At 42.3% G+C, this 14,521-nt stretch overlaps 1 protein-coding gene across 2 annotated transcripts in view; it reads right to left on the bottom strand.

The window, feature by feature from the left end:
- PLXNC1 (plexin C1) overlaps positions 1–14,521 on the bottom strand; it is a 142,952-nt gene that overhangs the window by 43,017 nt on the left and 85,414 nt on the right. For both annotated transcript variants that reach the window (XM_081061185.1, XM_081061184.1), the window contains exons 12-19: positions 14,031–14,118; positions 10,788–10,991; positions 10,488–10,673; positions 8,175–8,277; positions 5,240–5,341; positions 4,822–4,925; positions 1,447–1,485; positions 1,076–1,200 (exon numbers count right to left, since the gene is read on the bottom strand). In XM_081061185.1, the coding sequence (XP_080917311.1) occupies positions 1,076–1,200; positions 1,447–1,485; positions 4,822–4,925; positions 5,240–5,341; positions 8,175–8,277; positions 10,488–10,673; positions 10,788–10,991; positions 14,031–14,118 (951 nt within the window). The remainder of the gene's footprint in view (positions 1–1,075; positions 1,201–1,446; positions 1,486–4,821; positions 4,926–5,239; positions 5,342–8,174; positions 8,278–10,487; positions 10,674–10,787; positions 10,992–14,030; positions 14,119–14,521) is intronic.

Here is a 14,521-nt window from a genome sequence, read left to right as displayed (position 1 = left end):
TTCAGCCATAAAATAAGAATGATATCCTGCCATTTGTGACCACATGGATGGGCCTTGAAGGCATTATGCTAAGTTAAAATAAGTCAGAAAGAGAAAGGCAAATACGTATCATCTCACTTGTAGAAAAAGAGATCAGGTTATTTGTGGTTACTAGAGCAAGGGGAAGGCACCAAGGTGGGGGGAATTGGATGGAAGGGTCAAAAGGTACAAACTTCCAGTTATAAGATAAATAAGAACTAGGGATGTAATGTACAACTTGATGACAATGGCTAACACTGCTGTGTGATACATTTGAAAGCTGTTAAGAGAGTAAACCCTTAACGTTCTCATCACAAGGAAAAAACGGCATTTTTAAAAATCTATATGAGATGATGGATGTGAACTAAAGTTATTGCGGTAATCATTTTGCAATATATTTAAGTCAAATCACCACGTTGTACACCTTAAACTTATACAATGCTGTATGTCAGTTAGGTCTCAATAAAACTGAGAGAAAAAAAACGAAAAACATATATAGATGACAAAGAAGTACATTAAAAACAAAACAGAGTTTTGTTTAAGGAGGTTGGCCAGCAGCTGTGGCTTGCTGGACACTCGTGGGGCCCCAGGGTGCAGTCCTGTGGGCGCTTTTTTTAATGTCTAGGTTTCAACCATCTTTGTTTTCCATCCATAAAACCACACACCAATGCTAACTTCAGGACGTTTTATGTGTCTTCAGCATTTAAACTTTAAACTAAAGAGGTAACAAGAAGTGACTGTTTCTCCCGAATTTTCAGGGTGTTTTTAAAAATAGAAAATAGCACTTCTGCTTTTTTGATTCAGGACTCATGCTTCTTCTTGGTGTGGGGTTTTTCAGGGTTGTTTTTGGGGGGTGGGGTGGGGAGGGAAGTTGTACATGTGAGTCTTTAAAATAGAATTTTTGTTGGGGTGGTGTGATCTGACATGGAGATATCACGGCTGCCATGACCACGCTACCAAACAGCGTGTTCTCAAGATACCGAGCTCGGTTTGGAAAGAAAATAAGGGGCTCGGGTTTTATTTTCTCTACTTGAAATATAAACACATTGACTAATACCTGTCCTTCACTGAAAAGTTCTTCTGCTTTTCCAGGGTGTGGATGACAGTCACAAGGAAACTTTTATTGCAAATTAGGGCGTCCAGAGCTATGAGACTCTCATTCTTGTCACTGGCATCTCTGTTCTGGAAAAAAAAATGTGTACAGTATAATAGGATATTATGCAATATAATATAATTAATAAAATGTAATATAACACTTAAAGTTAGAAAGTCGCTCCACGATGGGTTTTCCAAGACAATGAATTATTGAATATTGAATTCGTGATCCCAAAAAGCCCACAATAAAAATTCAAAGTAATGATGGCGATGACGATGATGATGATGGTAAGACTATGAGACTCAGGCTAAAATGAAAACTTATAGACTTACATGCATATCCTCAGTGAAGATGTGTGTGAAGCCACCTGACTGAGAGGAAGGAGACACGTTTGTTATTCATAACATCCAAGGGAAATGAATAGTGTTTTCTGTTAAAACACCCAAGTCCGTTTTAATAAAGTAGAGATACTATTTGCTAACCTGAGGAGCCCCTGGGCTGATGCTCACTGCATATCCTCTAAATACATAATACATAATTACTCAGCTCTCAAGAAACACCAGTGAATTTTGAAAGCCTCTAAGAAGAACTATCCTTGCATCAGCCCCATTTTTGGTAGATGAAGGCATCTCATACTCTAAAAGCACTGACTCACACTTAAAGAGCTGGTGGTTAAAGAAGGTTATGCAAATGTGCAGACCACTACTCAAGCCCTTTACCTTCTGAGCATAAAAACACTATTCATGGTGTTGTAAGGTTTTACAAGCCTTAGCTGAGTGGCAGCTACTGTCTCAATGCACAGCGCTATTCCATTACGCGTGGACTGGGGTGACTAAAAGCTAGAATCTGGAGCCAAACCACTTGGATTCCCGTCCTGGTCTCATCACATTCTGGTCACATCACTTGTGACAAGTGTTTGCACCTCTCGGTGCCTAACTCCTCACCGCCAAAAGGGGATAATAATGATTCCCACTGCATGGGCTTGGTGTGAAAATAAAATGAGTGAATGCACAGTAAGTTCTCAATGTCAGCTGTGATGATTGTTCTTATCACTACTTTAAGGCCGACTGGACCACAACGCTGTTATCCTGCTGGTGTCTACAAATAGTCTGTGTGCTGCTACGCAAACTACGGAAACTTGTAAATCTGAGTTTTCATTTCTAATGTATCGTAAATCTTATTGGAATGGAATGACTAAATTTTAAAAGCATGCTGAGTAACACTTTAAATGAGTCAACAGAATGAAAAATAAACACAAACGTTCATGTTTATTCTTTCTTTTTAGGCGGAAGGGGTAATAACTGAAACTTTAGGTTATTTGTATATCTTATTAAAGTAAATTTCTCATGCAGAGAACTTTTGCTTTATAGTTTTAAATTTGTTAGCCTAAGCAAGAAGACCTCAACTCTTATGATCATACTTTCCCCTAGTAATAAGCAGAAAAATCAGACCCTGACTTTGCATTTTCTGTTTCCTAATATTTTTCTGGCGAATCAACTTTAAGTAGATAGGCAGTTTAAACAGACTGACTCTTGATCTTAAATTGGGAAATGTCACCATGGCTCCTCTAACACTTCTTCTTCCTTTCATTCAAATTTCCTTTTTCTGCTCCTAGAAGATGCTGTGCTTCCCCTTAGTTCTTCAACCTTCAGCAAAATGAAGCAGTCAGTATAATGAAAAGCAAGGCTTTAAGAGCCAAAACCAATCGGCAAGGCAAAGAATCAGGAAGTGGTCACGTCTTAGCCTCTGCAAACCTACAATTTCCTCTGGGTTTTGCCTGTTGTTGTCTGGTAGGTATTAACCACCCCAAACTCCCTCTACCACCCAACCTCCAGGCCTAGAGGTGAGGTCTCCTGATCCCTCAGTAAAGGACCCAACAGAGTCCTATCTGCAGCCTACCCTGCATTTCAACTGGCATGGTTCTAATAGAATATGTTCCCTTGTTCTCTGTATCTTTCCTTACTTATTATAAATTCAATGTTAACTCAGGTCGTCTCGATAGGCTTCTGATAAATTTACGCTTGTTTTTCCTGGTTCTACTTCTTTAATGACTCCTTCTGACTTTCAGCTTTCTACATTACACTTAACCCTGAGTTAAATCAGTTTGGCTTCTTGCGAGTTTCTCTCTTCTCCTAAGATAATACAGCAGTTGTTCCTGGGATTTTTAAAAAACATTCTGCAACAGTGTTCCTTTGCACTCATCATTCCATCTTGCTCTGATTACTGAATTTAGAAGATAGGAAAATCTCTTTTTCAGGCCACAGATTACTCTCTTCAGCACTCAAGGGCAACCATTAACTGTAAAAGCCCACGCAGTACTCATGTTGATGCTAGAAATCTGTTATTTTATTGCTATTAAATTCTTAATGGGAGTCTCAGATAGCGGGAACTAGGACTCATGACACCACCTTTGCTGAGGCTTTGAGCCGTCATCCTGATTCAGGGACGTGAGCTCTCTTCCCTACACGGTATTCTGCTATAGAAACAGATGAGGTGGCAAATGGCAAGTCTTGGTGCCTGGTACTCTTGGAGGATAAGTTAAAAAAAATACTTTATAAATGCAAAAAGCTATTTACAGCCTTCTTGATTTGCAACACTAAGGCTCGGACAAAAAAATATTGTGGGTGTTTTATGGCGGTATCTCAACCTCCAGACACAACGTCACATATCATGGTGTCCTCTTCTAGAATCAGAGAGAAACTAGGAATTGCTTACTGCATGGGTCTGAGTTTCTGAACTCTAGGCTTCTGGCCAAATGTAGCGGAGAAGCTTCTGGAAGGTGATACAAGCTCTCTTTTGTTTGGCCTGGGGAGATTTCAGTTTTTGCTTAGAAGTCTAGATTTAAACATGATAATTGGTGTCAATGTGTTCCAGAGATTGGGCCTCTCTGTAGTCACCAGTTCTGGACAAAAAAGGTAATATGGCAGGGCTGCGGTATTGGGACGCGGAGATGATGATAAAAGAATGAGTGTACCTCACCAATGATTGGGAGGGTAAATGAAGAAGGCTGAGTGAGTGGGTGAGAAAATGGAGGTGTTAGAACATAAGTGAGACCGAAAACCCAAAGGGTTAAGTAGACTATTCCTTGGAGACCTAGAACAAATCCATCATTTCATGCAGCTATTTCTACTAAATGAGGATGATTTGAACTGATTAGCTAAAGAGTAACTAGGGAAGAGCACCATAAAAACTCTACATTGCTAAAAATGGCTGTTACCAACTCAAATTCTACACATGCCTTTTTTGCTCCCTATCAGCCAGTGGTACTTTCCATTTCCGATTGAGAAGTAATAGTGAATAATCTAGTAGCTGCAATGTAAGTCATGCAGATAAACACAACAAATTGGCCAGCCCACAATTTATTGATTTTTAAATAAACACGCTTGCTTCCCAGCTACAAATTCAGTTCTAAACTGGTAGTGAAATAAAGCAAATATCATCATTCTGAACTTCTGTCCCTCCTAGGTTTTTGTTACTGGACAAAGAGTAAATTGCCAGTGACCCATCACTGCTTTACACCCTAATCAATCCAATTAATAATTATCCTCCTCCCTGCTCTGCCATTATTTTGTACCAAGCACATTATTTTGTACCAAGCACATTATCTACAGCTGCCTTAGGAGCAAACACAGGTTTTAACAATAGCAACAAGCACCTTCATTATTATTCAAGACTCAACCTTAGGAATATGATCAATGCTCTTTTACCTCGGGGAAGAAAGTTCTCAGAGCAAAATGTTTGTAGTCAAGGAAGGGAACAGTTCCAAAACTATCAACCACATCCAATTTATCCATCTGCAGCTCAGCAAAGCCTGCAAAACAGAATCCCAAGAGCAATATTTTAACTCAACAAACAATGGATAAGATCTTCTGCTGTTTTGTCTAACACTGAGTATGACCTTGGTTTTCATTAAAGAAGAAACAATAGATAATTACTTGGTTAGCTGCAGAGAAGAGCTGAAATAAAACACAAAGTCAGGCCCAGACCCTGCTGTTCAGTTATCTTCTATTATACAAACACTTCTCATTACTGCGGCCGTCTCCATGTAAGGGTAAAAAAAAAAAAAAATTAAAAAAAGACAATAAAAAAAGGTTGTTTTCTGACAAATAAAACTTTGGAGCCTACCATCACGTATCTCTTTCCGGAGCTCGCTCTCCAGGAGCTCCAGCTGTTGGCTCTGTTTGCGACTTAGCTCCTTCGATTTATGCCTGGTCACCCCCACAGCCACTGAGGAGACAAGAGATCTAGCATCAGATTGGCAAGCTAACTTAAAAAACAAAAAGAAAACTGAAAATCAACTTCTGCAGTTCTTTCAGAGAGAAAGAATAGCATTTAAGAGGTGGAATTTATAAAGAGGAAAATTCCCTCTGAGGGATCATTCTGAAGAGAAAGATGCCGAAACAGAACCTCTACAACACAAAACCCCACGCATCTTCAAAATGAAAACTAAATCAAATAACCTTCATTGGTAACCAAAGATCCCAGTTGGCTGGAAAGTAATGGAAAAAAGCCAAGTTTCCAGACAGCCAGAGGTCACTTACATCGTTCCACTTTTATTTACTTATTTATTTTTAATGTTTCTATCCTGGAGAAATAAAGTTGAGCTGCAAATGCAGAAAGAAACCACAGTTCCACGGTTAGCTACATAAGCCAAACTTGTAGAGCTCAAATGGGGTGACATGATGAGTGGGCCACAATAAAACCCTGTATCTGGATATTGCTTCTTTCTCCACTTCATCTTGCTTCTAATTGTGCTGTAGAGGCAGTAAACCAAACAGGTTCAGTGCTGGGGTCCCTATTCTGCCATTTATTCACTGTGTGACCTCAGGTAAGTCCCTTAGCATCTCTGTGCCTGGCTGCCTGATCTAAGTGCCTACCTCATGGTGATATTAAGAGGATTACAGGCAGTAACTCACAGAAAGTATTCAGAATACTTTTTTTTTAAAGAATACTCAACAATTGTCAACTATCACTATTTTATTCTATAAAGATTTTGTTCTTCTAATAGAAATTTCATGATAAAAGGACCCTGCTACCGGTAGATGTGAATGATGCTGGAGGAAACAAAGTTAAATATGGCTCTTCCCTGGACCACTTTGTAAAGTGAAGTCATGACCATAATATGCATTGTACATCTTCCAGAAAGGGCAGGGTATGCAGTGATTCCCAAATTTACTTGATCACAGAACCCTTTTCCCAGGAGTATTACTTGGGACTACTGTTCCTCAGGCTGCGGTTTGGGCAAGACTGGCTCACTGCATGTAAAGGGAGCTAGTGGGCCACATCCACAAAGCAGTGAGTGGGATCATGGCTGAAACCTCCAGGGGAAGCCACAGTCAGGATGTTTTGCAGGTGGCAGGCCTAGGCCAGGTGTGTTGAGTGTTTTCACTGGTGATGTGATTGATGGACTGAGGAGTTCACTTACTCCAGCTGCTGATGACACATGCCTCGCTGGAATCACGGGAAGGAGGGGATGAGAATTTCAAAGGACTCTGCAGATTCCAATGAAGCCAAAAGCAATATGTCAAATTGAGCCCACTTCACCTTAAAGAGCATAAACAGTCTCTATAAAAGAGAGTGAAGGGGCAGGCAGAGAGAGGTCACAGGTTTCTAGTGAGCCTCAAAGTGGACGTGAATTTAGGGTGAGGCTGTTATGTCTATAGCATCTTAGTATCAGCGGATTCTCAAAATGGAGCCCAGCATTTAGAATTTACAAGAAATCTTCTTACTTGGAGGCTGTACCAGCCAGGACTTCATTAAAATATCAAGCCCAATTCTGGGGTAGACATAACGGGGGTAGACAACTTAGAGACAGCATACAAAAATACCTGAAATGATCATCAACAGGGCAAAACAGAGTATCTGCAAAATTAGTTCATTCCATTAGGCCAGTTAATCAGACACATCAATCTTTCCTTCACTGGATTGGGAACCAACCAAGATAAAGCACTAGGCTCATCTTCTGTAGCTCCAGAGACTGGCATAGTTATAAGCAACATAACAGCTGCTCAATAAACACAAGGTAATTGGATGCAGAGATGGATGAGTGAATGTGTAAGGGAGCGAGTATCTGGAAGGATACATTAGCAACGATGAACAGAAAACTTTAGGAAGGTTCCCTGCGTTCAATCAAGGAAGATGAAGTGCTACATTAGTTGTGGAGAAGAATTATTTTTTCTAAGAACACAAGAGGAAACAGGGTTAAAATGAAAAGCAGCTCAGCACTAGAGGTCACAAACTGAATGGCTCTGGTACCAGGTACACAGATGTGTTAAGTGACCTGAGTGGAAACATTAGGGAGTGGTGGAGACTGCGGCAAAACCCCATTGAACTTGTGCCCTCTTGCAAGTGGTCCTCAGCTCCAGCAAACTGATGCTACTGGAAAAATGGGGATCCAATGACCTGGAGCTTTCAAATTTTCAAGAGGTTTGTAAAACTGTGAATCGCCTAATTAAAAAATATTGTCAACTTCTTCCAAGTTTTAAAAAATGCTGTGTGGGCCAAACGAAACACATCGGTGGGACCGACTCAGCCAGTGAGCAACCACCATGAGATTGCTGTGCCTGAATGAGCCTTGGAATGTTTTACTAGATGGCAGAGATCACATTTCTAAAATATAGTTCTGCCAGGAAAAGCAGGGCTGGGGTGGGGGTGAGGGGCAGGATGGCAGAATAAGGTGGCAGGATGATATGACCACCACCTGGGAGTCCAAAATCCCAGGTGAGAAGGCAGGATGAGGTGACCAGGTCATGGGAGTCCAAAATCTTAGAAGAATTCTGAGGGAATCAATGGGACATCTGTCATCACAATTCAAAGGGTCGGGGAAGCAATGTGGATTCGATTTCTGAAACACCGAGATACTGTCTTCGTAATCCAGCCTTTTATTCATAAAGCACCCTAAAAATGTTTAGAAAGCCCTCATCGTGTACCTATTATTCCTGTCCCAAAGTTTTAATTTGGGTTTTCATCCATTAATACATCAGTGAAAGCTGGAAGTCGGCCTGCCTGAGGAGAGTCCCCAGGGAATCATTTCTCTGACAAAATTAAACAGGGCACTTACCAAAAATGACAATCACTAGCAAGATGGGAAGGCCAATCAGATAATACAAAGTGGAAGCAACAGATTCCTGCTTGACATACAGCTCCAAGTTTCCCAGTTTGACCTGATGGGACAAAGAGTATAATTAGACCCAGTCAAGTTGGGTACCATATCCATCTATACAATTTTCTCCCCCAAATGGTTTGCCCCAGGATAGAAAAGAGGTGGCGAGCTAGGTGGGATATCTGAGTTCCAGTCCCATCTCTGGGACAGTTTAGTTATGTGACTTTGAGCCAACGAAGAACATTCACTCTATCTTGGTTTCCGGATTTGTCAATTGAGATGTGCTGGACTAGACCTAGAGATTTTAAACCTTGGTCCTCTTTGCCCTGGGGGCTTAAAGAGGTGGTAACCTGAGGGTGAGAAGCCCCTTACCCCTTGACTAAGGAAGCAACTCTTCTACATCTTACACTTTCTTGGCAGGCCTATTTTGAGTTTTTTTGCGACAAAAAACAGTTTGGCAATGCTGCCTGGATGGTGCCTGAGGGCCTTTTCACATTTTAGTTTTTGGCTATGAAAATTTTGTAAAGCTTATAAAGGGGAAAACTCTATATCAAGCCTTCTTTTTGCATCGACACGCACATGACTATTAAGGCACATTTCCGTCCCAGGAGCCATGGCCACCCCAATGGAGGTGTCTGAGCAAAGCGGCCAGAGCACAGATTCTGGACCCAGGGAGCCCAGGTCCCAAATCCCAGCTTTGCCACCGGCTCTCCTTACCAGCTGTGGCAGCTTGAGATAGTTACTCAACCATCCAGTCCTCCCTTTCCTGGTCTTTAAAGTGTCGGTAGCGCCTCTGTAGAGCTGTCGTGAAGACTAAATGTGCTGTATCATTTAAGTACATGATTCATGGCACTGCTGCTCAAAAAACTCTTTAGTGCCTTCCTAGAGCTCAAAGGCAAGGTCTCCCGATGGCCATGGCCAACAAGGTCCTAGTAATCTGTCAGCTCTCCCCACTCCCATCACTAACTCTCCCACTCCCTCCCAATACTCTCCCTTGTTCCCTCCACTCCAGCCACACCTGCCTCCTTGTGGCTCCTCAAACGCAGCGGGCAGACTCCGCACTCAGGCCCTTGTAGGTTCCCGCCCCCGAGCACTCTGCTCCAGGGTCGCCCACAGCTCATTCCCGCATTCTCCTTGAGGTCCTCACGCCAACGGCATCTTTACAGGGAGACCATTTCTGCCCACTACCGTGAAACTGAGCACGGCCCCCCCGGCTCCTACCCTTCCCTGCTTCATTGTTCTCCATCGCAGACCACCATCTAACACACTTTTCATTCATTTTCTTTGCTTTGTATCTTTAGGGAATCACCATAAATGCAGGTATTTTTTGCCCGTTTTCTTCTCTGCTCTGTCCCCACCACAGTGGAGGTGCTCAGGAGCTATTTCATGAATAATGAAGAATGCCAGCGTTTGCTCTTCTCAGCTAACTGGACATGCGGGGAGCAGTTGTTATTGATTTGATAATGATTATTGCCATCTTTACGATACAACAGATGGACCAAGGAGGGCTCGGCGAAGCTCAGTGACTTATCTAAGGCCACACAGCTATTAACTGGCGCAGCTGGGACATGAACACATTTTCGTTTTGCCTTCTAGTCTCATGCTCTTTTTTCTTGTCCTTTATCCAATTATTTATGACTATAGATCATAAAGCATTTTTTTTCGGGATAGACTTGCACAGCCTCATATGGCATGAACACTATAAAGGGAGGCTTCTAATATGTTTCCCTTCCCCCTGGCCTCACATCTTTATTGGGGGACATAAATATACCAGTGCTGAGCCCCTCAAACATGTCTGAGAAAAGATTCATCGCGGCAAATAAGACTTCATGGTGGAGGAAGCAGCCCACCGGCCATAGATTATCCGGTGTCCAGGAGACCAAACGTTCCTCTGATGTGGAGAGGCCCCGTTTCTGCTAAGCCATGTCACCTCGGCATTTGGGAAAACAAGGACAGCTCATTCATCAAGGGGTCTAGAGATTCTGCTGGCAGATGCTACAGTCTCAACGTATGGCTAGAACAAAAGCTGTAGGACTCATTAATATTATAGACAATGTTGTGTTCAATGCTCTGACGTCCGAATAGACTCATGATGGATCCTGGCAGCTACCTGGAGGAGTTTTGCTTGGGCTAACAATACGGGCTTTGTGTATCTTCTATTTAAAGTGAAGATCTAAAGTTCCAAGAGAGATTCCACTCTTGCCTCTGGTTTAGCCAAGGAATTCCCCCCCAAAGGGTAAAACTAACAGGGAGAGTTGTCAGGTGACTTACTCGAACTTTCTGGGAAGAGGAGGCAATGCTATTTGCAGTTCTGATGCCTTTAATTTTGCAGAGGATGGTGGTGAGATCTTGATTTCTAGTAATGTTTTCAAAGTTGCAATTTAATTGCTTATTTTCTCCGTGGAAGAGAGTAATTTCAATGTCTTTCTGGGAAATGTTGAAGTTATCATTTTCTTTCTGGAAAGAACAAAGCGAAGATGAAGAAATCAGGGCGCACATAGAAACTCACAAACATAAGCACACCTTTCCAGTCGAGGGGGGCACAGCCCACATGAAGAAAGGAAAACATACTAGAATTTTTACTTCCAATTCTGTGTCCACCTCAGGGTCAACCCGATACCCTGTAAATTTGGGGTCTTCCAGATACTGCAGGCTTCCACAATCCAAGTAGGTCTCCTGAACTCTCAGCTTCACAGTGACATTCGTTCGCACTTTTGAACTCTTTAAACTGGGGGCTAAGAAGCTGCAGTTAGTCGCCATACAATATTCAGAGACCTGAGGGAGAAGAAAAGCACATTGAACAGCTTCGTTAATAAATTCCAGCTCTGGGATTTAAGAACTAAGTGACCCAGGCAACTGAACTTCTTTGTGCTTCTGTTTTCTCACCTGTAAAATGGACTAGCAATACTGCCTACCTCGCAGAGCTGAATTAACCCTACATGAAATGAAATTAGATGACAGCTCATTAAATTATATGAGGGCTACATTAAATGAGATTATCCATGAAAAAATGCTTAGCATCGTGACTGGCACACAGTAGAAGCTCAACAAATGCTAGCTATTATTATTATCATTAATGACAATGAAAGCAGCCAGAAGGTATGCAATGGTAAAAAATGGTACACAGAAAGAAGGAGGCGAGAGAAAGGGAAAGACTTTGCACCAACAGGCCTGTGTGTGTCCTTCATGTCACCAAGACTGAGTCTCGAACAACTCCAGGAAGGGGGAACAGGAGTTCTTACGGGGCAGCTGCTGGCCTGCAAGAAGCTGGCTAAGTCACTCTTGGTTGGGGAACCCTTCTGCAGCACTTTAGCAGAAATCACTAACCACAAGGAGGAAAAGGCTTTGCAAGCCTAACAGAAAATAGGGGGAAACAAATGAAGAGCATGAAGACTAGAAACAATGCATAACGTATGGCCCACTTTACATAAATATTGTCATTTTCAGGCATGCAAATGCCTGAAAGCTGCTGGGAAAGGGAGGTTGACAAATGTTTTAAAGAAGAACAATAAAACTTATGAAAAGAAATTGGTCGGGTGGGGAATTTTCCTTTTTTATGTACTCTCTAATATTGGAGTATAAAACGGAGGGTAGCAAGAGGCAATCGGTGGGAAAATGTGATGCAAAGGGCTGAGATTTGAACAAGCAAAACCTTCTTCCCCCTTAACACCTTTCCAAATGACAGCCCTGAGTCTCTCGTTCACGTCCTGATACTACGATGAAAACCAACCCCACTACCCATGGCTGTGACCCCAGCAGGCCAGCTTCTTATTAGAGATGTTTTCTGGAAAGATTACCAGTGGCAGGGTCACCCTCGCCTCATTATCCTCAACTCAGTTTCCACACTAGTGACTAGCTCCCACTACTGGAAATGCTTTCCCTCTAGTTTCCAGGCAACTGCTTGGCCACCGTCACTGGCCATCTGATTTGCTTTCACTCCTTAAAATGAAGCGACTCTGCAAGATTCCATGCTAGGCGATCTTCTCTTCTTCCTCTGTGCTCTCATTCCCATAAAGTCGTTCCAATTCTCCCTCTTAGGACAACTTTAGAAAGGTGATGCAATCATCTCCAGCTCCACACTCTCCCCAGCACGCTAGACCTGCCCTACTGATAACAGCCTCGTGGAAGGCTCAGCCATGGGCCCTGCTCACATCCCAAACACATCTGGACTTTGCGTCAGTATTCTCATTGGTCTCCCGCCACTTTTTTCAGTTATTGCTTCTCCAGACCATCTCATGCACGTTTGCCAAAATAACCATTATAACGGGTACCTATACTCATGTCATTTCCTGCTTAAAAATCTTCAATTCTCCCCCTTACCTACAGACTTATGGGCAAAGTTTTCATTCTAGCGTTCTCTTACAGCCCAACAGGTTCCCAGCCATCCGTCTTGCTCATTCCTAACACTTCCAGGTTCTAGCTGAGCACGACTGATATATTCCCATCACAGGCCAGGAAGTAACCTGCCCTCGTCCTCTGCACTGAAATTGCCTTCCTGCTCCCACCCATCCATGTTCGGCCCATCCTGCTCCACTCTGCAGACACTCTTAATTCCATCCATATTTAATTTACCCTTCATGTAGAAATACACTTACGGGGTTTCTGAGCTGGAAGGGAATCAGAGGACCTAGATTTTGAGGACATTCTGTGCTCTCAACTTTCAATTCCAGTGGAGATTTGCTCTCTTTCTCTATGAAGGCAATGTGACTATCTTATTTGTCTTTTTCCCTGAATGAATTAAAGTGTTTTGCCCCTAGTAGGTGCACAATAAGTTCTACTTGACCTAGAAACAGCAGTGGGGAGGGAGAGCAAGTCCACTTACAAATTTAGGCAAAGCCTCTGGTCAGAGGGTCAGTCTATGCAAACAATTCAATGGGACGTGTTCCCATCACGGAGATGTGGCTTGACATCAGATACAATGTGAGGCTTGGAACTGGCTCTGAAGTGTGTCAGTAGGTGGACATGTATATGACAAGGCTGTAAGGATGACTTAGGAAGGCCTCCTGTACCTAGGTCTGAACCCACATTGGTCCCAAGCGGGGCTAGGTCTGTGGTGAACCTGCCAGCTTTGACAGGAAGTGGTGAGGCTGGGCCCAGGAGAGGCTGCTACCTTCAAATCTCATTAAGGAAGGAGAGAAAGGGGGAGGGCCCATGGGGGGAGCATTCAGGAAGAGTTCAGAAGTGCACTCAGAGGCCCCAACCTGTATCTGAAATCCATCATTTCCTGGCACGAGACCTGTGACTCACTCCTGTTGGTGTAAGAACTGGCCAAGGGTTGGGCACCATACCACTGTGTGGGGAGATGAAAGGTAAGAAGAGACGAGGTCAGAAGGAAGGAACCAAACTGGGTCAAAGAGACGATGGCAAGAGAAGAAGCCTACGACAAGATCTCGGGGACTTTAGTGGGTCACTGAACCTCTGAACCACAGTTGTCTCTGCAATGGGAAAGCCACCTCCTCTTCACAGAAGTGCTGTTCTTCTTTACCTCACACCTTCGCCATTCACAAGGCATTTTCACACATAGTCATAAACATTGTCTCATTAAAGTGACTTGCCATAAATCACACATGGAAGAAATGGCAGGTCTTCTCAGACCAAGTGAATTCCTCTTTCCTCAATGGCACAACTTGAAATACTCAACTACAAGTATAAGGTCTTACAATTTCCACTGCAGCACAGATGGTATATATCATGCAACAGGTAAAAGCATATAATATCACAAAGACACGGAAATAAACGATATCCCCCAACACATGTGTGATAAAAACAAAATCATCCTTGAAAATAACTATTACAAAGCAGCTGAAGACTTACATTTATGTTTCCTTTTAACTCATGTGAAATCATTAAGTTGTCAATTACATCAAAATTTCTCCCCATGATGGTTATGTTTTGACCACCACTGCAAGGAAGAAAGCAACAATAGGAGTTTCATAATAAACACATAGGCATTTTACATTTATGAACAAAGCTATCAATTTATTCACACTTAATGTTAAACTCATTTATGCTTGAGAGCAAATTAACAAATTTTAATTTCAAATGCAGAACAATTTTAGAAGTCTTTTACTGATACTGGCTAAAATGTCATTGTTTTTAAAATACGTAAATATAAAAATTCACATCGGATCCTGTTGTAATTTGTAGGAAAATGCCCAAATTATTTTGCAGAATTTCGAGTTTTGTTGTATCACGTTGCCACATAAAATAAGATCATCAAGTGTACCTTGAAAAGGTTTCACTAAACAGAATTTTGTTTGATTGCTGCTTAATCCATATGAAGATACTAAAATATAACAATTTTC

The sequence above is a fragment of the Rhinolophus hipposideros genome, assembly GCF_964194185.1.
Source record: "Rhinolophus hipposideros genome assembly, chromosome: 9".
NCBI classification, from domain to species: Eukaryota; Metazoa; Chordata; class Mammalia; order Chiroptera; family Rhinolophidae; genus Rhinolophus; species Rhinolophus hipposideros.
This window is presented reverse-complemented; position numbering and strand designations above follow the sequence as displayed.